This window comes from Aythya marila (genome assembly GCF_965140915.1).
Source record: "Aythya marila genome assembly, chromosome: 15".
NCBI classification, from domain to species: Eukaryota; Metazoa; Chordata; class Aves; order Anseriformes; family Anatidae; genus Aythya; species Aythya marila.
Window position 1 is genome coordinate 8,999,844 of NC_139056.1, and position 27,704 is coordinate 9,027,547.

Below are 27,704 nucleotides of genomic sequence, written 5' to 3' on the forward strand. Positions count from 1 at the left end.
CACACAAAAGCTAATTTCTAAAGCAAGTGATGCCTACAGTCATTTTGATGAAAGTATTTGAGAAAGCATGGTCTCAAGCAGAAAGCATAATGCATTGCCTTTACCATTCCTAGGAGCATTTGCAGCCTCCATAGCTATTTGATATAACCATCCAGCTCCTGGTTTCACCCATCTGTATGATTCTCACTGAAAAACACAACTACTTACCACCGAAAAAAAACAGGAACTTCCATCATCTTTAATGCCACTGTCAGATTCATCGTCTTCGAGCTAGTCTTTCACATGCCAGCACCTGAATCAGTTTCCCATCCAAACTTTCCTCCCATTCAAGCGAACCCCTGCAGATGCCATTTCCTTGTGTGCTTCTCCGTGACTGAGGGGCAGGTGGGACAGTGAGTCTCACGGGGTGCCCTTTCCGCCCCAAAACAGCAGAGCTGCACCAGCACACTGCACTGAGCAGAGCATAGGGTCCTGCCCTGCTGCCCAATGCTCCCCAGCCAGACTGGTGGAAGCACAGTGTAAAGTGGGCATCAAGCATCACCAACGCTTTTATAGAAACTTCATTACAAAAACTTATAGGATATTTTCTCATTTTCCTTGGAAAAATTTTAGGTTTAACCAAGTCTGTACCAGTGTGCCATATTGTCACCCTTCACCAAGAACATGGCAGCTCACAAATGCTGACAGTCACACTAACTTCTAAGCATGTTAGGTGTTTAGGTGTCTCTTCAATGTGAGCTAGGCAAATATAAGTCTCTGTAGAATCCTGTTTTAATTTAGGATTTGTTTTATATTAAGCATTTTATTCTCCCCCATAACTTTCAAAACCACAAGTAGTTTGACATAAGGAAATTATGAATACACATTTTATTTTTTAAAATTTTATTAAATTACGCAGTAAAGAACCCATCTCCACACAAGTGTTTCATTTCTGGATAGCAGAGGTATAATACATGAGCCACAGGTGAGTGCATTACCCCTCCCTTCCCCCCAGCTTCCAAGAAATAAAACAGCATGTATAATACACTCTTGTTACTCCGGTACTCCAAACAGATTGTTCATAAGGTCATTTTTAACTGAAGAAAAAGTAAAAAAGGACCAACAGTGTAAAGTGTCTTGTTCTGCATATGAATGTTCTTCACGGCAACATTCCAATACCTTCTTTCTTGCAATACTCGGCATGGCAGAGGGTTCAGGACAGTGGAATGCATTTGCAAGGGTATTGTTAAATATAAAGCCTGTGACTTCCCTAGAGTTATTCAGGCAATCAGAATGCAAAAAAAAAAAAGGCCATATGTCTGTTGAAAATTCTTACACTTCAAAGTGCATATCCACAAAAAATTGGCAACAGAGTAGAAATTGAATCCTAAGACCTACTGAGGAGGCAGAGCAGTTAGTCAGCATAGTGCAAATAATGAAAATAATACAAGTTCTTCTACTACTTATGCCTGGTGTTAATTTGTATTATCTGAAACTAGCCACACTTTCTACTCAGATGAACTGCTGCAAATCCATTCAATTGAATGAATATGTTGCCAGTAGTGAGCTTGGCTCAAATCCTTTAATACTTAAATTTTGATTGAAAAAATGCTGTATTTAAAGTGTGCTTTTACTCTGAAAAGTGACTAAAATGGCATAAAGGATCTTCCCATACCTCATTCTTCAGCAACTGTCTGTAATGAACTCACAGAGTTTACAAAAGATAAACACTTTTCATACATAGCTATGCAAATTTATCTTGGTTGAGAATGCCAGTGTGGATTTCTGCTTTAGCTATCAGCACCTGTAAGATTTTGTTGTTGTAACTGAATTGTTAGATTTATTTGCTGTAAGAAAAAGAGGTTGCCTTTTCCTAAAGGTGTCCCACTTAAAAAAAAATGAAGCAAGAAGTATTTTAGACAACTCTCAGACAAGCAAGACATAGATCTAAGAAGATGCCATTTTTAGAGAGACTTTTCTGATCATAATCACACTTGGTGTGCAGAACTGATTTGAAAAAAACTTGGTGGAAGATTCGCTATGGATGCATTATTGAACAACCATCTATAAAAGCAATCTGGCAAAGCAAAATTACTTTGCAGAAATTTTTACAGATCTGGTTGAACAAAAAATTGGAGAGTCCTTCATTTCCTGGATTATATGTATGCCCCTGTGAACTGAAGCACTATAATTTACAAGTGTGAACTAAAAGTATTAGGAAAGTGAAGTAAAAAGCGTATCACTCTACCTCCACCAGAACATCACTTTATTGTTTATCTGTCATCAACAATGTAAAACTCTACTAGATACTCTATCCTGGTTTTTAAAAAGGTAAAGATTACATTGGATTAGCTACGTCGTACGAAAGAAACTACAGCAATCACAGTAGAATGAGATTGGAGGGACAATTTGAATTACAAAAAAGTGTACACTGCAAGCAGAGGGAAGTGCACATTAAATCAAATGCCTGTAGGATTCATTACTTTTAAATGCACAGTGACAATTTTGAGAAACTGTACATAATAGAATCACAGAAATGACTTTAAAATAACCAAAATTACATTTTGCATTTGACCATCCAACTCATAAGTAATCATTGATGTTCCGTATTTTCAGTGCTTTTGGAAAATTTGTTTACCAAACAAAATTTAAGTTGTTAATTTGACTAAACTGTGAAGTAGAAGGATTGAAATAAAAAGTATATTGGAAGTACGCCTAACCTACAAGAATAAGCCAAGAGGGGTGTATGCAAGGAGAGGCTGGGAGGGAAGAAAGAAAGGAAAGAGGAAAGGGAGAAGAGAACAAAGGCTTTTTCTTCTATCTCAGAAGTTCTTCCAATGCAGCGTATTTCTGATATACAGCTCTTTGCTTTCAGTCCATTTCTGAAGTTTACGTTTTGTAGCCTTTTTCCGTACTAACTGGTCAACTCAACCAGCACTGTTGCCAAGCAACAGGAGTAACAAGAATCTGAATGCATCAAATCTTCCTTGCTGTGATTTCTTCATGGCCCCATTTTTTCTGTTTTTCTTTGAACAGGGTTCGGTGTTTCCTGAATTGTTCACAGGGTCAGGTGGAATTGAGTTCCAAATCACTCTGCGGTTTGTAGCATCCCGATTTCTTTCTGCAGCTAACCCCCAGACACGTTTGCAGTTCTTCCAGAGCAGAAAGACAAACCGTGTTGTTCAAGCGGTGAACGTGCACCCTTGACCTTGGGGGTTGCAGACCATTGTGTTTAGCGTATCCCTGAGTGCAGCTATCCTGCAGGATTCACTTCCCAGTGCACCGAGATTTCCTAGGTTTCCTCAGATTAAGCCCCAGTATGCATCACCACCGACTGTGGTGCGGCTATGGATGCCTGAGGCCGAGTTGATTCTGGTGGATGTCTGACCTCGCTGAACCAGACTGATCTGCTTTCTCCCTACTCATACCCAGGCAGTCCAACCTTCATACAGCTGAGCCAAGTTATCTAGATTAGTTGCTTCCTTAATCACAAAGTCAACCTATTAAAAAGGTCAAACAAGTAATTAAAACATGCTTTTTTTTTTTTATAGTGCTTAAGCCATCTTAACATTTACTGTAAAATTTCTTCCCCTGCAAATACAAAATTTCAGTAAGAAAATCTATAGTCGCTGTAAACTTACATAACTTTCTGTATTCCAGATAAGAAATAAGAATTTCTACTGGAGGAGCAAAAAGAGATCAAGCATCTCATTCATAACCCCTATACTGAAAAGTCACAACATTCTCAATTCTATGGGTCCTCTGAGAACTTCTCAGAGAGAAGCATTGCTGTGTTATGCCTGTGAACAGATCAGTCTTGTCCTTCACACAGCTGTACAAAACTGATACTCACTGGTTACCAAGAGCTATGTAACAAATGTTAGCTTACTCGTGTACAAAAGACCATTTTATCAGATTCATTAGATCATATAAATCTGATACAGGAAACAAAAACATTGGATAAAAATGCAGCAATACATGGGAAAAACATACCTTCACTTGCTTTGGAATTTAAATAGCATTTAAATTCCAAATAAAATTTAAATATCTCTAAAGGGACCACAAAAGGATTTCAGTCTTTAAGACATAGTTCATCATGCATACACACATACTTACTATCAAATATTTAAAGCAAGGACCGGTACTTTCCAACTAACCTGTTCAGCAACAGACATTCTCCTGTTGGGATCCACATCTCGGCCCTCTAACTTGGCTTTGACTCTCTTCCACACGCTAACAGCATATGAATTCCTTTCCTGCACAGCTAAAGGCACAAAATAGAATTCAATTTTACATTCCTGCATAGAAGCCAACTGAGGAGTTTTTGCTGCTGTTGCCCACGGTACTCCTTTATTTACCTTTTCCTGTTTTAGGGTCCCTGGCTGTCTTTTTGGGACTACAGGCAACACTTTTGCCAGTTCCTGGGACTGTGCTCGGAGGAGTATCTGCTGACGTGGCAAGATTTTTCTGAATTAGCTTTCTTGCATTCTGTGACATCACCTCTGGCTGAGTTTTCTGCCCCGTATTGCTACGTACAGCTGTGAAGGAAGTTAATAAATCATTTAAAATAGATATTAGATACAAAAAAGCACAATTAAATGTGTACCAAATGCAGTTATCAATACTTCACCATAAACAAATGCACTTTATATGTGTAGTTTAAACTGTGCACCGCTTCCCTCTTATCATTTTCTAATTTATTTTATAATTTCTTCCACTTTACAGAATTAAACAAGAGGTTTTATTCTACTGCAGAACATTTTCATTAAGCATGTTTTAATGGGATCTTTCAACCTCTCAAACTAGATTGTTTTATACAGTTCTAAAATGGAGTTATTGCTCTTGATAGAAGTCAGGAACTTGTGTTTAGTCCAAATATTCAGAGTAGAGTAAGTTTTTAAACAGGAAGAAATATGTACTTCAGAGGAAGTTTATTCATGTTTATAACTGCAAAGAAATTAAATTATTTTGGACACGAATACATTTGTTGGGTGTCAGGATTAATTCTCAAGTCACTATACATTTTAATAACTTCAACAGGAATTGTAGTTCAGTTTATATATATGACAACAGGTTCTGTGTATTCTGGGCTTTGTGGAACAAATCCAGATCTCAAAGACTAAGACCAAATGGTGCAGAATGACATGAATTTTATAGGCTTATATAGTCTAATAAATTTTGAAATGCAGTCCTCATAAAAAGTTAATTCCCTCTCTAATAGGAATTCCTAATATTTGTACTTCTTCAATATTACCTGCAGCAAAGGTTGGTTGATATGTAGCAGCTGATGTTGGGCTTGAGCATTCATTTGATGTATCCGTGACTAAGGGTGATGCAAAACTCACTAGATTATTGTAGACACTAGAAAACACAATGGAGTCGATAAAAACACATGGAACTAAAGTTATTGAAAACTCAAAATGAAAGTTATAAGTCAAACTTAGCAAAAAGATTTCTGTATTTTTAAGACAACCACCAACTATGTACTCCTTGTTGCATTTCTGCTATATGCAAATAGATTTAAATAACGTCTTCAGCTGACAGAAGGTGACTTTCTTACCTTTGGCTCTGTGTTTTTAGTTCTTTCAAGGTGGGAGTTATTTCCTGCAGCATTTCAACATGTTCCTGACTGCGGACTTGACCCATAACCTGAACTAATGTAAACAGAACTGTCTGAATATTATCTTGCCATGATTTATATTCACCCAAGAACTGCCTAACACTATTCTCATAGGGAACATCTTCACCATCTGCCAAAGCTGCTTCTTCATCCTGCAACAAAGATGTGCAAAAAGATTAAGTACTTGCTATATCTTGGCAAATAGAATGAAACTGAACATTTGTTAGCCTTATCAGTTTGCCATTTGACTACAAATAATCATAACTTTCAGTAGCTATATTTCAAAACAAATTTGAAAATGATTATTTTCCTGATGAAAAGCCAAGAGGATTTTAAAAGCATAAAGAAAATCTTTGAACAGATGATGAAAAAGGGTTTAATTTAACCAGAACCCGATTAACCTAACTCCAGAAATAAAAGCTTCATAACATTTATTTAATCTTTAAAAAAATCATGTCTTGAACTCCACATGCATGAATGCATTTCACTGTTTTTATATACTTCAAAAAGCAAAGTTACTAGTGCTATTTTTCTTCAACTGTACTGACATGGTTTTGAGCAAAAAGTTTAATAAAGTTTCAGGCATACCTTTGCCATAGCTTTCAGTAGATGCTTGACATCTCCAAGTTGTCTATTATGACCCGTGAGCACAGTTTTAATACTATCCACCAGATTCTGAATTGTTTCACAAACTGTTTCTATTTGTTGTTCTCTCTCTGTCTGTACTGTTCTCTGTGTAGATATTTCTTGGGTCAACTGCTTGTGAGCTGAGTGAAGCCATTCAGAGCTGCCAATAGGATGTTCAAGACCAGTGCCCTAAAAATAAACAGAAATATTTCTGTATCTCTATCCAGAGATAAAATTCAATTACTGTGTCAGTGCCACTGCCAAGTGTTTAGCAGGTGATGGAATAGCTGCATAATCTACAACCCATTAAGAGGTACGCATAATATTAACTTCAAATGAAAGACAACATGGAGAACTCTTAATTATAGCAATTCTGTAGAGCTACATATTTTGTTTTGATTTTTTACTCACCACTCTCTGAAGTAACCGAAGCTCCAGGTCAGAGACTGAGCTGTTGAACTGTGATGCAAACGAACACATTTGTTGACAGCGTTTGAGAAGTTCAAATAATGCAGCATCAAGATTTAAGGCTTCTGCTGTTCTAGTACGTAAACTTTCAAAATGGATGATATTACTGCAGAGGAAAGTAACCTGAAAGTCAAAGCAAGAGTGAGAAAGAAGACATTCCAGTTAAGCTGCATATTACACAAACTGTATTTGTTCCATATCCTTAGGAAGGAGAATTTTAAATATAGAAGTAAAGCCCCTCTGTTACAGTAACAGTATCATTTCAGGGTAATCCAGCCCCTTGGCAGCTCTCCCTTATATGATTCCCATTGCTTTTAAAGTGGGATTCCCAGAAGTATTTGGTTATCTGTGCCTGCTCTTTAAATGCCGATTAGGCAAAGTATCTGCTACATAAATCAGTTAATCTCAAATAGGAAACGGAAATTGAATGCACTTATCAAGTGTGTACTACACATATAGTACCTGACTTGCTCTTTGACTTTCTTTCAGGACAAGGTTTCTTCTTTCAGCAATAGTGGCATCAAAATCTTGCAAGACTGGTGCCAGTGCAGGATTAGCACCTCCTGCCCATTTTAAACGCTGCTCAATACTTGCTTCAAGTGCTGCTAGTTTCTCCTGCAATGGGGGAGGAAAAAAAACACAGGCATATATCAATATGTATCCACTATATCATATTAAGACTAATTTAAAAAGAAATTATGCATATGCAGCACAAGCAGATACATTTGCAAACCCATATACTTAAAATACGGAGGCATTCATTAATGACCAATATTAGCCTATGCTGTTTAAAGATTTATTTTCAATACACATCAGAACTGGATTTGATTGTTATGGAAATTAAGTCACCTGTCTACATTCTACCCAGCCAGAAAAGAAAACACACAAAAACAAGTTAGAGTAATCACATTTCTAGATTAAAAATTAGATAAAAATTCAAGGAGTCCTAGATTATTTTACAAATAAACTTCAAAAAATTATTAAAGGATCTTCACAACTAAAATCAAAATTACAATTCAACAAGCTAAACAGTATACATATATATTTTTAAAACAATTAAACTACCTATGTTGCTGATATCCGAAAGTCTAAAAAGATGAGTCAAGCCAGAGCATACAGAAATCTCAATAGAGTAAGCGATTTGCCCGGACCTACAAATGAAGTTTCTGACACTTGATTGCAACAGAAATAACAGTAAGGATGACTTAAGTCTGATATTCAAAGACTAGGTGCATATCAGCCTTCAGAATCAAGTGGTTTTTTATGTACCAGGGTTTTTGCTCATGAAATGGTATTCCAGAGAGAATACTGTGTATTAGGAGACAGCAAAACCAAATAATGTAGTAGTACACATAATCAGTGCAACACTACACAATCAGAGCATGACAAAGTAGATTGGAAAAAACACTGAAAATACCACAAATTTGTGCTTTGAGAGCAAGAAAATCCAGAGGTGGCAGATAATCTTGCAGCAAGCACATGGTTAGAGTCACACTCCAACATGCTACTGAAAAAACTCCCCAGAAACAGCCGTACCTGGACTGTTGCGATTGAAGCTTCAATCTGACTGAGTGTATGAAGTTTCTTCTTCATGCTGGCTAAAATTGCAGAACGAGGTGGAGGAGTAACAGAAATGGCTTGAGGGCGACTAATAAGGAGATCTTCATGTTGCCACTTTAAGAAAAAAAGAACAACACTTGACTGTCAATAATTGTGAAGCAAAGTATGTTGCAATGAGCAAACAGTAGTTCTAGTACTCTGGCACACCTTTTAAAATGCTCTTATAAGAATTAGGTGTCAGAAGACAGAACCAGAACATTTAAAATTTTAAAACATTGAATACTTAATTATGTAAGTAGTTGTGATCCATGTTTTGTTTGCTTGGACACTCTGATGACCATTAATCAGTCATTAACTTAATAGGAGTTGTTTACTCACATTTCTTTGATCATCAATATTTGGAAACAATTTACTTGTGATGCATAACAACCAAAACAGACAAATTTTCTTACCAGTCTATGAAATGGCTTAGTAATCACCTCGGACAAAGCCTCTGACCTTAACCTACAAATCACTATAAAATCAAGATCATTGATATTACAATACAACTGGATACCAGCATAAAGTTCAAGGTATACAATGGTATTTAACTAAAGTCTCAGAACAATGCTTTCAGGATCAGTCCTGCTACTATTTATGTTTTGTAATGAGGCAACCAGGGGAGCAAGGAGAGATTTCACACATTAAGACTTAGAAGAAAAGGAAGAAGATGACATTCAGCAACACATACCCTCTGTTTTAAGCAAGCTCCTTCTCTACAGTCATATTCTATATAAAAAAAAAGGCAGGAGGGAATAGGACAATATTGCTAGTACGAAAGCAAATGTATTGCTTTTTTTCTCCTAATAAAAGACTTAATGGTTACTGAAAAAAAATTGTATTCACTTCAAGAGAATTTTCACATTTGTATCTTACAAGACAGGAAGTCTTCCAAAGAAACTAGCTGTAACACTTCTCCTTACGTATTTACAGAATAGTCTAAAATCTGAGTGTGATAAAATCCATAAAAATACTCTAAAGCTCATTCAACAAAATATATATTTCCTGTACTGCTTAGACACAGTAACAAAATCTCATTTTCCACAGGTACAATCTGGAAATAAACACATGGTGTAGTCTTACCTGGAACATGGCAATATGCAACTGCACTCTCTGAAGACTGGTCTTGCAAGATGAAATACTAGTTTCAAGTCTGCGCACTAGATCATGCTTCTTCCACGCTGTATCATATGAGCTAGCTAATACTGTTGCCCTGTTCATCACCAGCTGCGAGAACTTGCCAATTTGGATATTGTGCTCCACAGCTTTCTTGCACAGGTCATCCACAGAAACTTTGCTTTCTGCTCCAAAGTCTTTAGCTTCTACCTGAGCAATGATATCTACACCCAAAGCACTGATGAAACTGCACAAAGTAAGTCCCAAAGCTTGATTTGGAAGGCCAATTAAAAGCTGTCTCACAAAGTCAGCTGTAAAAGCCTTGATTGGTTTAGCCATTTGGTCTTCACTAAAACAAGAATTTCTATAAAGGGCTTTCACATTGACAATCTGTACAGGTCCATTTACTGCATTCTGGTCTTCAAGGGAACTGATTCCTTTTAGAAGAAAAGAAACATTTTTGTTATAAACATTGGATGCATCTAGAAAAATATTATCAGACATAAAACCAGCAAGATTACAGGAATTTATTTTTAACTTCTAGGTACTTGCCATATATGAAAGGGGAGTTACAATATAAGTGACTCTCATTTTGTGTTCTCCTCTAAAGAAAATGGGATGAAGAGTAGACAAAGTGATGCTGCGTATTGGTAACATGCACTTACCTGACAATGTTTTTGAGAAGGTACCACAGAGTCTGAAGAATTCTTTAATTGTTTGTAATCTCTTCAGAAAGAAAATTTCCTCTAGAACTTGTCGATTGTTGTCATCATCAAAGAAGTTAACTTGAGTGCTGCGGGCTTCCCTAATTATGTCAATCTTACGCCAAGCAACAGGTATTTCCATCTTGTTTAGCTGAGCAATGTAAAGGAAAAAAAAAGTTCTGATTTATAAAACTCTAATACTCCTGGCTTAAAGAGTACTTAAAAAAGAACAAATCAATACCTTTTCAATCAATAAACCAAATGCAGTTTCCACTTGAGCAAACATTCCATCAAATGCTACCAAAAGCATCTGACCAGCTGACATTTTGGGAGTTTCATCAACAGAACCATTCCTTGGCTGAATCAGCTCACCATACTGCGCATGAAGTACTCTTAAAATAAAGATGTTTTTAAAAGAAAGAAGGAAAAATTACATGTTTTTACTTAGTCTCCAACAAATAAACAGAAACAGGATTTTCTCAAACTCATTGTTCCTACAGCTAGAGCAGTTCAGAATTAAGCTGATTTTTTCCCTGGGCTCTTTGTCCTCCCCTTTTCCATATGATTCTGCACATGAGTTCTAATGCTGGACTTGTGAGAACAGTCAAGGATGTTATGTAATACAGGACTGTATTAAAGAATCAACTATAAAGTCAAATGATAGGTAGAGGATACAGTCTACACTTCCTCTGAGCATGGTAAAAAAAAAATAGGAATATTAAATAATGCAAATATTACCTTTCCTTCCTTAAAAACAAGTACTGACTTTGACAATGTACACATATATAATAGACTGAATGACATATGGGCTAAAAGGGTGGAGGATGAGATCTTAGGTTATGGCTGAGATGGTTTAACAGCTTACCACTCCTGAAAGGATGGTCTTATCCTCTCCCTCCCTTATATCACTTCTGACCCTCACCTACCAAGATGAGCAGGCTTGCCAACAGGTTAAGCAGGAAGAAAATTAACTTAGAGGGAAAATAATAAATTGTTTTCAATTGGTATAGCAAACTTCATTATACCGCTTATGGAGCCACTGTAACTGTCTCAGAGGAAGCAGCAAGACCACTCCTTTAACTCGGCAGGAAGCTTTTGAATCAGCTCAGTTGACCAGCAAGCACTTTTCCCAGAAAGGTACTGTCCCACATTGTAAGATACATAGGCTTTTGTTTTGTTATTAAATTAAGTCACTGATTCATTATGCAAAAGCTGCTCTCCAAAGCTCCAGATGAGAGGAGAATGCCATAGCTGCATAGTGTCAGAGTTACAAGCTCTCCTTTTCACAGGTTTCTCCCACAAACTAAGGGACCAGTTTCTATTTCTAGCATCCCTCAAAGATTTCATGCAAAATCCTAACTACAAATTATGGAAAAAGTCAATTACCAAACAACTCAAAAGTCTATCTTAAGTAGATGTAAATGCTCCTCTTACCATAAACTCTGTTTAGCCATAAAATCTATGCATACATGTGTGTAGATAAATGTATGTACATGCACCCAGAAGAAACGTACACATTTTAGATGCTGCACTTTGCTTAAGGTATTTTTGGGCAAGAAAAGTCTGCACTTCAAACAATCAAATTCAGACAAACTAACATGATTCTACTGTCTTCATTCTCTCTCGTACTAAAAGTACGAAATTACTTACCTTGCAACATCAATGTAATGAGTATGTGTTTCTTCCTCTAAACCCATAGCTGCATTTCTTAAGTAGGCTTGAAGAGATTCAACCAGCGTTTGCAAAGGGACCCCATCAGTTGTTTGTTCAATAAGGTTATCTAATTCATGGAGCATACTTTCTAAAGTATACTCTCCTTTCATTAAGCACCTAAGCGCTTCAGGAAAAATAATCTGCCGGAAGTTTGAGTTCAATTCCTGTTGGAAATTCAGCAGGAAAACATAAGAAATCTCCACTCTTCAAAAAGTATCATATGCAACAGCTTTCTAAATTCAGTATTACACCTGCAGTAAATATCTACAATCTAACATGAGGCTGGTCAGTCAAGGGTCTTTTTTTTTTTCCCCCCCATGAACAGTCAGGGATATTGTTCTCTCTAAATTTAAGTTTAGCAGCAGATTTTAACCACAACATATTAGAACCCAAACTAGCGCAAAGGTCTAACATTTGCACAATGCAGCAACAACTACTTCAACAGCAACAGCAGCAATACCTTACAGCAATCCTCAGCAGAGGATTAGTGGTGTGTAGACCAATCACACTTGGCAAATCAATTTTATAAAACGACATAGTTGCACCATAGAAAAGAAAACGTGAGCGAGTTAAGTTACTAACTGCACGATTTGATAAACTGTCTGGACTAAGCAAGGAAAAATAATAAAAAGCTTTCCAGAGCTTAGAAGGCCTAGAAGGTTGAAGATGAGGGAAGAAGATATTACAGAAAAATAAGTATCACCTGAAGTGAGATGTATACTCCATTAGCTAAATGAACAGCTTCTGATGCTTCAACTGGGTTAGGAATATCCAAGTCCTGGGGTACAAGATGACACTGCTTCAGCAGCTGCACAAGGCATGTGACATTCCCACTCATGCTGCAGAGCTCCTCCAAGAACCAGGCTCCGTCTCTTGAAGTTAAGTCAACCAGCTGCTCTCCAGCACTAGATGCTGCACCTTCCATCATTAGATTTCGCCTGGACAGATTATAATAGATGATCTGTCTGATACTGCATTCTCCACATAGCTATGAATATTCCTTTTACGGGGTCTCAAGCATGAATGCATACAGAAAAATTCAAAACGGGCAGCTCACCTTGTCAGCGTACAAAGAGCAGAGATGATAACACTTGCTAAGCTCAATGAGCCCTCCTCTCCATTTTCATGGAGGAAAACTTTTATGCAACGTTCAATTTCTTTCAGCTGCTCTTCACAGACAGGTACAGTAACTGCTTCCTGTTTCAAACGCTCCACCTGCCTGATAAGCCTGCTATTTATATCTGCTGCATAGCGCTGCAGAGTCATTTCTGTTGCAGTTATGAACTGGCACATACTTGGAGGTGGCTGAGGAGCGTACTGCATTTCATACCTGTAAAGCAAAAATACAATGACAAAATTTGCCCTTCTCAAGCTCTAGCATGTTGCATTCTGCTCTATGGGGAAGAAAAATACTCCACATCTGAGCAGTTACTACATCACCTCCTTCATATCAAATCTGAAATACCACAGCAGTTGACGGCTACCGAAGTGACACTGTCATAAATTCACTGTGCACCTTATTTCAAAATTATTTGCAAGGAGAGGCCAAACAGTAGTCATATGGACAAAGGAGGATCAGAAGGTAAGGAATAGGAAATAAACGTGTTTCTTGAACATAATCTAGATCTTGCAAGCTAACCAGTAATAATTCTGAACTGGCCTTGACTTCAGGAGGAAAAAAAAATGCTTGAAAGCTTGACATGAGAGGAAAATAAATTTTAGTTGATTTAAGTGATTTTTAAATACTGAAGTTCCTAAAAACCCCAAATACCATTACCCTAAGGCCTGTTTAATACAGGATAACGTCACTGGGTTTTTCTTTCTGTGGTAGACAGATTAAACTCCAGAACAGTATTTTTAATGCAGTTTTTTGTCTCTCCTCAGACTTCCAGAATTACAACTTAATCTTGTTCTGCTTTATAATTAGATTAATCCTTGCAAAAGCATTTAATTGAAAAATTGAAATCCTCAAGTAGCTTGACAATTAAGTTCTTCAAACAATCCGTTATTCTGCCAACTTACTTCCTAAAGATATCCTGACAACGCTCTATTGTCATGTTACAGATAAGTTCTTCCATCCAAGTTTTCCATTGTTCTATTCGGTGCTTCTGAAACACAGCTTTTGGATACTGAAGAGCCACTGTTGCATAGTTGTGCAATTGTTCAAGACAACCACGTAGAACAGATCTTCTCTGCTGCAGAAGAGCACCAACCTCCCCTTCTAATTGCTCACACTGACTGATTAGATGTGCCTGGCCTGCATTTTGCAGAAATGCTGTTGCTGGTACATAACTTGGAGGACCTGTAAAGACAGACGTTTGAAAATTAGGTTTTACTTATCTTTGAAACATACAAGTTTTACAGCATACAAATACTAAGCATTAACATCATTAAAAAAATAACAGTCTTTTACCTGTGGTAAAGGAGGAATTAAGATTTCATATTGGTAATTTTGATCTCAACACAAGTGAGTAATCTCATGTACAGCTAGGGCAAGATGGACAAGTTGCTTCAGGCAGCTAAGAAGAGAAACCTTGAAGTGCTCTAAATCAGTCTTTGAAGCACTCCATTTTTTCATTTCATATACACAAGTCTTTGAGTATCCTCTAATTTAAAGGCCAAGTCTCCTGATATTAAAGTCCAGTTATTTTTCAAACCACTAAGACAAACAAGGAAAACCACCACCACCACTTTATACCTAGGTCCATTTGCGTGCTGATTTCTTGAAGCAGACTTGCAAGTTGTGTTGCCTCTAAGTTATTGAAAGCAGCTTGGTAATGTGTTATCCACTGCTCAAATTCATTCAACTTCACCTGAATTGCTTCCTGGACAGCTCTTTGTTGAGTCTGCAATTGTGTGTGCTCAGAATACCTGAATTAATGAAGCCAAAGAATCAAGTACTACAAGAAAATAGCACTTAGATATATTAAATACAAAACTATACTGAACAATACTGCACTAACTTGTTGACCAGAAAATTAATACATTCTCATCTATTACCTAAAAGTGTTGTTAATAATTGTGTTCCTACAAAACAACTGCACATGCATGTACACTTCCATGCAATTTTGAAATCATTGATCAATTTCAACTAAACTTGAAGAATAAAGTTAAGAATTACAAACAAATGCAAGAACTTTTGTACTATATATCAATAATGCATTTATTGAAATATGCATCTATGCAGTTAATCCAATGGTAGCCAGCTTTCAAACATATTCTGTCTTGCCTTGTGAGTCAAATGTGCAACATGGAATGGCAGAGGTTATCCTGATGGAATTATACATAAGGTCTAGGACGTAAGAATGTTCATCAGGAAAATGGATTTAATAGTTCTTCTGTAAAAGGAACAACTTGTTTACTGTAAAAATAGCTTTTATCCAGCTATTAATCTCTTTCAAACACATATTTTTAACACTTAGCTTACAAATACATACTAAACTAACAACTACATTACTATTAGATTTCCAACAGAAGCCCTAGCTCAAATGTACCTGTGCTGAAGTGTGTGAGAGGGATGATCCACTCCTTCTGCACCTTCAAGAAATTCTATCTCCTCCAGTAGTTTTCCTTGCAATTTTTCTACATCTGTCAACTGTTCTTGCAGGTTCAGATACTCTTCTAAACTACTGTCCAATTTTGGAAGCACAGCCAGCATTTCATCTCTGTTCTTAAACCAGTTAACCTATAAACAAGATACAGAACTTAGAGAACTGTACTTAATTCAAACAGTAAGAGAAAATGTATGACAGCACTTAACTTCAGTGATGTAGTTCATCTAGGACTACCTCCAGTGCCACAGGTCTAAAGCTTAAAGGAAATTATTTAGATGGCTCTCTCCAAGCATCTATTTTTTCTACCCCTAGCCTCAGGCCAAACATTAAAAAAACATGTTTTATAGTTAAGCACACAAAAGGGAAAACTAAACACTGTCAAGTTCCATACAAGCACCTCCCTAAAAAACAAATGCTGTTTAGCTCAATAAATTTTGTCAAATACTTCTAACAAATGACCACCTGTTTCCAGCACCCTCAAATACAAATAAACCAAGCGTGAGCACACAGGCTACTTCAGTTATGTAATCGAAAAGCATTTTAACGAACTCACCTTTATCTCAGCCACTCTTGAAGAGAAGAGACTACGTGTAATATCTCTTTCCATTTCTCTTTTGCTTTGTTTGTTTTCAGCCTGCTGGCCACCACCACCATAGACAGCTCCTGCAAATCCTGCTTCACCTCCTGCTGTCCAGTCCACCAGAGGATCATAAACAAAAGCTTCAAGCAACGTAAGCAAAGTCTCTCTCCCACGCCGCATGATATGAAGGACCTGTACCATGTATTTTAAACAGACTCATTTGATTTGGAGTTATCCTTGCAGAGGAGTGGAATTTTGCATTTCAAGTACCATGTTTGAATAGCTACAGATATCCATCAATTATTCCTAAACACCTCAAACACAGAAAGAGCACCACAGTACATACAAACACAACTAACCTGTACTAACATCACTAACACTAAAGTTTGCATTCTAGCCTCCCACACAAACTCTAGCAACAGCCACTTGAAGAAAACTCTTTTGTTCAGAGCTTTAAAAAAAAAAAAAAAAAAGAACAACCTTCTGTCACATTTATAAAAGAGTCCTGAAAAACTTCAAGACATTTAATCTTTATTCGTTTGGTGTCAAACAGTAAGAAGATAACCATGCTCATGTCACATCCCTTTTGTCCTCCCCCCACTACCTTTTTTTAAAAGTACATCTATAAGGCTAAGCCACAAAACAGAAAACTGTCACAGCCACAACTCTTATGAAAAGCTACCTTATCTACTTAGCATGGATGAGAAAATAAGGAAGATAATAGCAAGACTGAAAACACCTTTAGGGAAAAAAAGCAAGCCCTGGAATGCATTTGCTAAGACTTTATATTAGAGCTCAAAAAAATATTCCCTTTATGTGGCATGAATCAGTATCTTCTTAAATTCCATTCCGTCTGAATTCTTTTAGTAAACCTGAATATCATCAGAAATTTACCAATAATTTTAGCTACTTAGTAGTAGTAATTCACTGAATTTACATAAAAGAATATAGAGCGAACAGTCTAGTTTTGGGCCATTACGTTTTCTTCCAAGTTCATCTTAATCAAACTACTTATATTTGATGAAAGTGCATATTTAGCCAAGTATATATTCCAGAAGGGTAAATCAACCTGGTTATCAAGGCTTCTATTAAGCATTCTGCTGTTGATACATAAAGGTATCTAAGACAATATTTGATAGCCCTCTTTTTTTTTTTTTTTTTTTTTTTTTTTTTTTTTTTTTCAAATTTTTGAGCTTACCTGTTCACAAGAAAGCCTGAAAACCCCTTCTACTCCTGTCACTCCAAGTGCCGTTTCAATATTGTGTGTCATCCGGAATGGAACCTTCTCTGGTACCCTAAGGCTTTTCCCTTTAAGATAAAATTTTAAGTTGTTTCTTTTAATTACCAGGAAAGGAAACCTTTTATTAGAATAACATAAGGCATTTTTTTAAATTACCTTTTTCAAAGCAAACATTATAATCTATGTGGACAACTTCTCCTGTAGTCATATCTATAAGAACATTATCCAGATGTCTGTCTCCAAGACCAATGATGTAGCCAACCATGGACATAACTGCAGTGGATCTTGCATACGACTTTAAAGAGAGTTTCAGGAAAAAATTATTTGTGGGAATCCTCTGCCAACACACTGGACTGACTACCATCTTAAAACATTATTTTAAGTGTAAGACAAATCAAAACCAACTTTTTCCAAGCTGTTTTCTATTTGATATCTTACAAGAGTTTTCATTTCTTAGGCTGATAAACCTAGTTTAATACTGCAGAGCTATCAGGTATACACCCACTTTTTATTCCAGATGGTACAACTACAACACTTCCTACCAACATTTCATGTTACTTGAAACTTCAGCAGTGCTAGCTCACCTAACTCAGAAGCATGAATTGATTGAACACATCCCAGGCCTTTGTTGCCCCTCATCCCATTCAAAGCACAACCTTTAAAAGGCAACAGATAGTTGTTGTAACTTACCTGCGTAACTCTCCACCATTCATCCGGTGTAGTACATGATGACCAGAGCTCTTTAGCTAAGAGATTTGGGGGAGTTGCTTCCATCAGTTCTTCTAGAACGGCCCTCATAACATTCAAGGGCCAGTCCCGACGTGACACATCAAGACTAAGCCCAACAGCCTTTAAAGCAGGTCCGATTTTACTGTAGTAAAGTTCACTGGGCCTAGGCACTATTCCAGGATTCTGAGGAGTCTGATAAGAATCCTGAGCCTAAAGGAGATTAAAAAAATGTTAGTTTACATATCACAGCTCACATTAGCACAGAGAAGTTTCCAGCATTCCACGTGAGAATAACATGAAATAAACTCTAACAACAATGACTTCTATGGCTCAGAGAATTATTTTCAAGTTCAATAGTTAAAAAAAAAAAAAATCAAGATACTGAAAACACTACATTTTGGCCTAACTTTACTCTTGCCAAGGTCAATTTTGGAAACACCACCATAAAAACTACGCTGAAAATGGAAAAGGAGTGGAGAATGAGATATGAAATTAAAACAGTTTAAACCAATTTTAACTATTTGTTTGAAAACAGTTCTCCTTGAATTATCATGACAGAAAAGTATATATTAGATACTGTAATACATACTGTAATACAAGATATATACGCAATTTCTTTGACATCTGGTAAAATCCCAAGAGATATAAATACACAGAACCATTCTGCTTAATTGTGAACAAACCCCACATCTTTTAAAACTGTGCTGTTTAGAATTGCAGAAGCAAATGAGAATAAATGCTGCCCTTCTGATTTGTCCTGGATGTCAGAGAATACTGCCATTACCTTTTGTGCTTGTAAAGCAGCTTCCCGCTGTTGCCACCGCTTGTAAAGACCAAACAAAGGTGTAGCTCCATCCACCCACTGGATCAAGCCAGATCTTGTTCCCAGAGGTGTCACAGAATAGTGCCTTGCATGGAACCTCGGTGTCTCTTGACGGTTAATGGTAGCAAACATTGTGTTCACAATTGATAAGAATTGCATGATTCTTTCATCTAGATGCAAGTCTTCCAGACCTGTGTTAATTTAATTTAAAAGTTAGTTTCTAGGCAAGAAGAATACCTTTCCTGAAGCTCAAAACTTAGTATTTTTTGAAATCCTATTTCATTTCAGACTCTGAAAAGCTTTATAAATTAGGCAGATTAAGGGTGAGTTGTTCAGCCTAAACCAAAATGTTGACATAGCATTTACATACTAGAATTGGTTTATCACAGCTGTCTGTGAACAGTACACACAATAACTAACACAGTGAATAGGTCTTTCCCTCATGGGAAAGGCAAGAAGTCTCAAGAATTCTCTTCTGGGTGCTACCTTAAGCTTCTGGAAAAGTGTGCCCAGATACTTTAATCAGTGTGCAGGCAAAACACACTGATGCTACCCTTGAAAAAAAGATCTGAAACAACCCTGACTTTCAACTTTGGAAGGCAAAAATCTTTAAATATGTATATATTTAAATATATAAATATATATGAGGTAGAACAAAGGGAAGAGTGAGCAGATGGACCAAACGTTTATTCTGTATTATGCAGGTAGATGCAACCACGCATCTTTCCAACTCCAATATGGTCTGTGTCGTTTGTAAAAAGAAACAGTAACTTGTATGAGAAAAACAATTTCTTACCTTTGAACAGATAAGGATAGTTCTTCCCATCTGAACCAAGGAAAAGCAGCTTTTTAGGTTTGGTTTTGGTAGGCAGAATTGTGATGGTGTTGCCCACACTATGAATTGTGACTGTGTCTCTGGTTGATACTTCTCCAGGGAGTGCTATTTCAGTGTTCATCATGGCAGCCAACCAAGGACTGATTTCTTCAAGCCGTAAAATATAACTAGCTCGTTTCTGTGCTCTTTGCTGCAAACTTAGCATAACCTATTACAAAGAAAGTTTTTGATTTAGGTTGAGGTTAACCTTAACAGCTAATATTAAAATGAAAAAAAAAGACATCTTATTTTCTCTTCCAGAAAGCATGGAGATTTTCTGAAATTGCTTTTCAACCTTGGCACCCTATTAATCCATTTATAGCTTAGGATGAAGGTGACAAAATCTAAGCATCCTTTAAGCAGCAAGTGATAAGCACCAAAGTCACAGTAAACCAAACTCCTCAAGAAGTTTGCTCCTGAATTTCAGTTGTGGACAAAGACAGCAACCTTCAGCAACATCCTGTTTATGTATCTGCACGCCTGCTTGTTCTGCAAAGCAGAAGGAACTACAAAAGAAGTCTGTTTGCAAACAAGTTTTATCAGGCTTTTTTTAAAAAACATCGGGTTGGCTATGGATATCCATGTGGACAACACAAATACATATTTGTGGTAGTTTGTTAGGGAACTGAAGAGAAAGAAGATAATGTAATTGACCAAAAAACCTGAAGCCCACTGCCCTTTTTTACTGACAGGATCCCATACATCAGAAGATGGAGAATTTTAAAAAGTAAAATAATTACACTGGCTAGAGAAATGCAATAAGGCAGACAGTCGAGGCATCAGTACCATTCATTATAGAGTTAGAAGTCACTGTGCTTCAGCGTGAAGCATACCTATGGTGATTGCAGAGGAGACAAAAATTTCAGGCAGCACTTTTGAAATGCCAAGACAATAGCAATACAATACTACGGAGAGATACAAGAAGCACATGCTGCAGTAATAGTGTGGAGAATCTCTACATTATACTCTTAGTCTGCGTATATAATACCTCTTTAAATGGGAGCCAGCTGCTTCCAGGTTTAGCAGGATTCAAAGGATTCTTAAGTTTCTCTAGTGCATTTTCAATTGCTTCTCCGTAGTTATCCTGAAACCATTTCTCATGAGGAGTTTCCGCAGGAGCTGCAGTGATGCTCCGTACATGTTCCAAAGCAAATACAATGGGCTTCATTAGAGCTGTATGCTTTTCACGCATGATTGCTATCTTCTCCTCTCTATTAAAAAATAAAAATCCTTTTAGCTCCATTAAAACAAGTTACTTCAAAAGCAAAGCATTAAAATAGAGTGCAAATGAGACAGAATCACAGAATCATCTAGGTTGGAAGAGACCTCCAAGATCACCGAGTCACAAAAATTATCCCTCTACAATGAGGTCTTTAAGAATGACCATCTTAAAATGGAAAGCAGTATTTATTTCCACATGAAATGACTGTTACATGGAATCATAGTTTGTTTTTCAAACTGAAATTTTTGAGTGTTTTTTTTTTTTTTTAAACCACTGGAGACCTAAAGGAGAAGCCCAGGGAGTTTAAAGCATCCTAAGGAACTAATTATCATTATTAAAAAAGCTTTTAACTACGAATTCCTGAAGATGTACCCCACCCTAAAGAAGGGGAAGAGGATGACTGATTGCCCTGTTCTCCTATCCCATTTCAGACTTCACTGTAGAATTCAAGAGGTGTTTTTAAGCTTAGCCAAGTGTCCAGTGAATGGCTTTCTTCTTCCATTAATCCATTCACAGGAGAACCCAGATAAAGACCTGCTCAACACTGAAAATCAAAAGCAAATTATGATGTTCTGTGTACTCCAACGATGTGCATTTACTGTAAACTCCAAACAGGTCTCACCCATCAACATGTTTGTCCTCATCTCAGCTGAGTCATAAGAAAAACTGTGGAAATGGGGAACTATAGGATCACAAACCACAACTCAATACGCATTGGGTTCTAACACATTATTACTAATGAAATCCCAGCACAGGCTCACAGACAGACTCTGTTGTTGCTTCTTGTTTCATTGGAGTACTGGATGTATGCAGCTTCAAAATGCTTTTGAATAAGGTCAGTAGCTTACAAAGCAGCAGCTAGGACAGTAAAATTTAGGAGCAACACTTGATCATTTTTTTGATAATATCCTTCACTATCAACAATTTTAGTTACTATTTTTACTTGAATTATGCAAAAAAAAAAAAAAGACCTACTTCCTTAGAGTGTTGTTGTTTTGGACCCTCTTGACTTCATCTTCCAGTTGTTGAATCCTTCTGAGGACATACATGTGCTGCTGCAGTAAAACTCCCAACCAAAGTTCATCCCACAAAACTGTAACTCTGCGCAGCTCAGCCACGAGCATCTGAACCTGTATAAAATAAAAATCCAATTACTTTTAAGAAGTATTAGTATGACTAATCATTGTATATGAACAACTTGAGAAAGATGACAGCCAAAAAGCACCTAAGATGCATCAAGTGCTTTCAGCAGCCCTACACAAGTAACACAAAGTACGTATTTTGTGGTTCGAAGTAAGAACACAAGTAACATACATTTGGTTTATTTACCTGCAATACCATTGTTGGATTTGCAGCAGAGAGTTTCTCAACAATTTTGCTGTAACAGTCTTGCATCATTGCTTGATCTTCATTTAATCCAACCTTTGTGTCATCCTTACTGCTTTCTTGAGAAGCTGGGGGGCTCCCTCCATCACATTCACCACCCAACAGTTCTTCTCCTTGAATATTACCTAGCAAAGTAGGAATGGCAGAAGGAAGCTTGTTCCCTACATTTGGAAAAAAATGGAAATAAAGGATGTTAAAATATTACCTACATCAGGTGATACTTCATTTAATATCAGAATCCCGTGTTATATCATGTACTTGGCCAATAATTAACAATAAAATTGAGAACTTATTTGCCAAACTGGTAAATCAAAATAAAAGGCTTCAGAAAGGTTACAAAATACCAAAGTTCTTAAGATAGAAAGTATCAAAGTCACTGAAAAAAAATAATATCACTTTATCCAGTATATTCAACATGGCTAAAATATTTTTGAACTTTTGATTTTTCCTCCTTACCTGAGGCCTGGGATTCACTGCTAAGTGAAATAGTTCCCACTATTGCAGGATACAGGATGAGATGCGGAGAATCTTGAGCCACTCGACAGAGTAGGTTGCAAATACTTTGACGAACGTAAACTTCTGGGTGATTGAGGCGGGAGAAGAGCTGAGGAATAATACCTTTATAAACAAGAAAAAACACACTGAATCATTTCTGAACACTGCAAATGATACATTTTTTAATTTTTGTTTTTTAAAAGCCTCTCGTGCATTAAGAGAATGTAAGTGTCTAGTTTCCCAAAAGCTTCTCTTGGCTTTAAATAATGGTCTTTCACAATGTAGGCAATTACTTGCTTTCTCCTTCAACTCAAACAAGCATGACATCAGGTGAAATTTATAAATCCTTTAGTCAAACACTAGAAATTCAATTTCACACATTACATGTTTTATGATTTTTCAAAAAATAAGGGAGTCACACTAGTAGTTCCTGAAGTTAACGTAACCGGATGTTTCAAATGAATGCCTGATTTTGCAATAGTAGACCTCCTCCTCTGTTGCCTTCTAAACTTTGACTCAATAATGTTCTGTGGGAAAGTTCCTGATCAATCTGAAACAGTAGTGCAGTGACAGACAACTACTGAGACATCTGGCTTTAGCCACATATGTTTCTCTGAACTGTAGTTGGGGAAAAAAAACACATTATTTTGAGTGGTAAAATAATGTAATACTTCACAAACTACATTTTCTTTCTCCTTTCAATGTCTCAAGACAGGTGGAGAATCAGTGCTGTTTACATATTCTACAATCAGAATGCATGCCAGAAACTGGAAGAACACCATGAATAAAGTTATTTACTAGACAAATGCTTTCACTCCATGAAGTTTAAATCAAAGTTTTATGAAAGTGCAATGAATAACTTCCTGCTTATATTTAGTGAAGGCATGAAAAAGTAATTTAACAGCTAAGTAACATATACCTACCTCTCCAAGGAGCAGTAGGTGTAGTTTCTAGCCCATGCTCTAGATACTGTCTAAGTTCCCCAGCATGTTTTACAAGCAGCCGCAATAGTCTTAAGGTTGCCATCACAATAACATCATCAGTGCTTTGTTCAGAAGTATTTCTTAGATGCAGCCTAGGATCATCTTCATCAAGTGGAACCTTGAATGAAAGAAATACTTCTGTAAGCTAAGTATATAGTCATATAATCATTTAGAGATGTTTGCAACTGAACTTCGCTAATCAGCACGACACTAACCTGACCAGCATTGAGTTTGAGGAAAGTAAAATATGCACTGCAGGAGAGTTTATAGAGACTGAAGATTCTGTCTACAACTTTCCTCCACACTTTAATTAACCCTTCTGTTGCATTTTCATCAAGATCTGAAAGCCAGGGACAACTTGTTAACAACAGACGCCATATAACATCCACCATATCATCTTCTTCATTGTCTTCATTTTCAGTGATTTGTAGAGTCATATCTTCATCCTAAATGCAAATAAAAAGAGAACAGATTTTTGACTAAGTCTCCCAACCTTTTATATAAGCACATATTAGTTGCAAATCCATTTTTTTGTTTGGGCAACGCACCCAATTGCATTACATCACTGTCCTACCACAGTCCTTAGAACAGATGAGTTGCCACTTAGTTAACAGCTGGTTTCTTAGAAAACTTGTGCATTTATCTGAATTTTAACTACAAAGCAGTTACAAGTGTTAATACGAATGACAGCTAGAGGTAAAATAAGTTTCACAGCAAAGTTGAACGTTTAAGCAACCAAATTTACACTCACTTGAATCCCAGCTGGACGACACACTGCCTGACCGAGAATCCCATAGATTTTCTCTCTATCTTCCTCCGTAATGTTGTCTGGAAGCAAGCTCTGAACCTCAGATTTTTCCCGGGGCAGCAGACGAACACCTTCTCCCTGACTGTAACATGTAACAAGTTATTGATTCCCAGTATATTCATATTTGCAGAGCCCATGAACATTGTATGTAAAGAACTTCTTTAAGGATAAATCCTCATCCTAGAGCTCAGAAATAAATTTTTTAGAAAGGGCATGAGAAAATTACTAGTTCCCTGCTCACGTGTGTCTTCTGACTGCAGAGAACTGTAATAATAAATACAATGCTAGGTTTTATCTTAAAAAAGGAGAATCAATTATGCTGTATACATTTAATGTTAGAATGAATTTACCTGGCATTATCAACTACTTTACGGCCCCATCTATAAGCCCAGCTAGCTAGGGCTGCCCAAGACTTGGCCACTTCAGGTGCCTGTACTGAAGACAAGTGATACAGCTGTCCCAAGATAAAGTCAGGTTCTCCAACTCCAATATTTACTGTAACAAAACAAACAGAACGACATATTTTATGATGTAAAACATACTTCTAGTTTCCTCAACTTACAAAACAATAGCGAAGTATTATAAGTACATAGTTCTTTTTGGTCACGCCAGTTCCCAAAGAGTCAAAATTTCCAAAAAAAATTATTTTTCAGTTCTGACATTGGCTACAAAACACCAGTTTTCCATTTGCTAACAACCACTGCCTGTGCTCTACAGCTGTTTTCTCTTTCACAGAAAACAATAGATTCGTGACATCTAAGTGCAGAAAGCAGACTTCCATGAAGTACCTAAGGCAGCGTGTATGTTTACTTGCATATTTAATTTTCTTCTTCATCAAATCAAAAAGCACCAACTACTTGATATCTAATAACAGTTCTACAAATTCTGACCCTGGAAAAGAGGTACTGAATTATAGGTTAAATCCACTTTTAAACAAAGAAAGAATTATCTTGACATTTGAAAAGTCTGGCAAAAATTGGGAATTAGAGTGCACTTGATGCAACAAGAAAAACCTTCAGATTAAGCATAGATTAAAGATCACAAGAAAACCTAAGGTAAATACTTCTCACATTTATCAGAGTTTTCAAAATGTGTTTCAATGCTTAACCTAAAAGATCTCCTCTCATTCAAACTTTAACAAATGTAGAATCTGAAAGGAGCCAATCATAAAAATATTTTATATCCTTCTTCTATAAACAAATTCCAGTTTCTCGTTCAGGCACAGAATGACAAAAATACCAGAAGATATCATCTCATATTTTCTTCTTGTTACAAGTAAGTATTGTTTATTTTTATTTTTTAAGTTGTGGATACTTGCCTATAGACAGAGGCACACTGTTCGTATGCACGTTAGTAAAATAAGTACATAAGTGATGGATTGCTCATGCTATCAATATAACTGGTGCTATCCCTTACTGGAACCATCAGTAACTATTTATCAAAAACCAAGGAAGCAGGAGAACACTTCTACCTGTAGATTCACTTTCAATCCTGGGATATTCTTCTTCTAGTGTATTAACAGCTGGGAGATCAATCAAAGTATATATGTTTTTAGACAAGGTAGACAGACCAGTGTGATTCTGCTGCTGTCGAGCTCGATATACTTGTTTCAACTGTCCTGAGATTTCTTTCCATTCAGCTTGAATCCATTTAGCCAGTGTAAGAATAGATTTAGCAACGGCATATTCAGCCTTGGCAGATTTGCAAAATGATATGGCACAAGAACTCAGCATTTCCATGGCATGTGTTGACTGACCTGCACATCATGAAAAGTGTATTTTCAGTAGTGTTTAACTTAATTCCAAACAAGTCTGAAATTCAGCATATTTGGATACAGCTTGTAACAACATAGTTTACAGTGAAAGTCTCTTTTAAAGTCAAAAATAGAAAGTAAGAAAGGATTGTTTGAAGACACTTTGAGACAACAGTTATAGGATGAAAGCAATTCCTAATGATACTGTCCTATTATGATTTACTCAAGGTCAGGGAAATTAGCCTGGTTATGAGGACAAGAAGATCAAGGATCTACAACAATTAGCAAAAACTCACCTGCTGTGTATAACAATTTTGTTTTCTCAATATCAAGTTCAGGACCCCATTTTTCATCTATCTGACCTGGTGCAGACAATTTTTTAAAGTGCTGGACTAAGTCTTGTGCAGTGGTGGTTTTTCCTAGCTGAACTTCACTGCATTGAGCAAGCAATCTTGTAGCTAGGGCAATATTTCCTCGCTTCCGTGCAAATTTTGCTGCTGTTAAGCCCAGCTCCATTAGATGACTCTTAATTGGGACTGTTGGTTCTGAAGAAGAAAGCAAGACATTCTAAACAAAGTTATTAAACAAACAATAGTTGTACCTGCAGCATAGTTTGTCCAATATGGCCAGCAGTTAAAAAAACTTGCTCAACCCTTATTTCCTAAAAATTCTTTAAGAAATTTCAACTATTTCATTTTTATCTAGAATATTTATCTCCTCTGAAACAAATAAAAACATATCCACAGACTGTCTGCTGGACAGAACTTTTGACTACAAGCAGTCTTTTCAATTAAGAAATATATCTGATCAACATTTTACTTCCATTACCTTTTAACAAACTGCACTTTTAAATCACTTTCACAACCATTTTAAAAATCTCATTGATAATATTGAGGCATTCAAAAGTGAAGCAATTAAAGCATGAAGAGATGAGCAAGCAAAGCTTGATTAGAAGAACAAATGCAGAACTTTTTTTAAGACAGTGTCTGCATTACAGTAGTAATTGAAATCCCTGGATATAATGCAAAACACTTACAAACCTTGAATTTAAAAAGGAATCTAAATAATACAAAAGGATGCAGATGCAGCTTTTAACAGAAGTTTTAAGTTCAAATTCTGCATTTACCTTTTGTAACACTAAAATAAGAGCTTAAATACCTTTAAGTTTTTCCATCAATTGATTCTGGTACACCGTGTACCTCAGTGCATGCATCCATGGTCTTACGTCATGCTGTTTGCACGACCTCAAAGCGTCATTGAAGAGAGGTATAAGACAGTCCTGAAAGAAGCATAAAGGTTGTATAGTTGTCACAAGAAACATTTATTAAGATGCATTTTCATTTGTTAAAACCAAAGGCCATTTTAGTTCAAAGTAAACTTTATCATCTCTATCTGTAGCCAAATTGTATCATTAACAAGTAAAAAAAATGA

At 36.6% G+C, this 27,704-nt stretch overlaps 1 protein-coding gene across 3 annotated transcripts in view; it reads right to left on the reverse strand.

The window, feature by feature from the left end:
* Positions 1-903: 903 nt before the first annotated feature.
* SMG1 (SMG1 nonsense mediated mRNA decay associated PI3K related kinase) overlaps positions 904-27,704 on the reverse strand; it is a 66,476-nt gene continuing 39,675 nt past the window's right edge. For all 3 annotated transcript variants that reach the window (XM_082772119.1, XM_082772121.1, XM_082772120.1), the window contains 35 exons: positions 27,432-27,552; positions 26,570-26,818; positions 25,992-26,276; positions 24,871-25,015; positions 24,464-24,602; positions 23,928-24,158; positions 23,653-23,830; positions 22,691-22,852; positions 22,178-22,395; positions 21,824-21,978; positions 20,615-20,837; positions 19,549-19,795; positions 18,714-18,943; positions 17,891-18,139; positions 17,357-17,495; positions 17,159-17,268; positions 15,934-16,152; positions 15,321-15,511; positions 14,525-14,697; positions 13,849-14,128; positions 12,884-13,156; positions 12,530-12,764; positions 11,764-11,990; positions 10,355-10,505; positions 10,075-10,264; positions 9,377-9,846; positions 8,231-8,368; positions 7,157-7,309; positions 6,638-6,817; positions 6,188-6,415; positions 5,540-5,751; positions 5,234-5,340; positions 4,338-4,517; positions 4,137-4,243; positions 904-3,479 (listed from right to left, as the gene is read on the reverse strand). In XM_082772119.1, the coding sequence (XP_082628245.1) occupies positions 3,402-3,479; positions 4,137-4,243; positions 4,338-4,517; positions 5,234-5,340; positions 5,540-5,751; positions 6,188-6,415; positions 6,638-6,817; positions 7,157-7,309; positions 8,231-8,368; positions 9,377-9,846; positions 10,075-10,264; positions 10,355-10,505; positions 11,764-11,990; positions 12,530-12,764; positions 12,884-13,156; positions 13,849-14,128; positions 14,525-14,697; positions 15,321-15,511; positions 15,934-16,152; positions 17,159-17,268; positions 17,357-17,495; positions 17,891-18,139; positions 18,714-18,943; positions 19,549-19,795; positions 20,615-20,837; positions 21,824-21,978; positions 22,178-22,395; positions 22,691-22,852; positions 23,653-23,830; positions 23,928-24,158; positions 24,464-24,602; positions 24,871-25,015; positions 25,992-26,276; positions 26,570-26,818; positions 27,432-27,552 (6,873 nt within the window). In that variant the 3' untranslated portion in view covers positions 904-3,401. The remainder of the gene's footprint in view (positions 3,480-4,136; positions 4,244-4,337; positions 4,518-5,233; positions 5,341-5,539; positions 5,752-6,187; positions 6,416-6,637; positions 6,818-7,156; positions 7,310-8,230; positions 8,369-9,376; positions 9,847-10,074; positions 10,265-10,354; positions 10,506-11,763; positions 11,991-12,529; positions 12,765-12,883; positions 13,157-13,848; positions 14,129-14,524; positions 14,698-15,320; positions 15,512-15,933; positions 16,153-17,158; positions 17,269-17,356; positions 17,496-17,890; positions 18,140-18,713; positions 18,944-19,548; positions 19,796-20,614; positions 20,838-21,823; positions 21,979-22,177; positions 22,396-22,690; positions 22,853-23,652; positions 23,831-23,927; positions 24,159-24,463; positions 24,603-24,870; positions 25,016-25,991; positions 26,277-26,569; positions 26,819-27,431; positions 27,553-27,704) is intronic.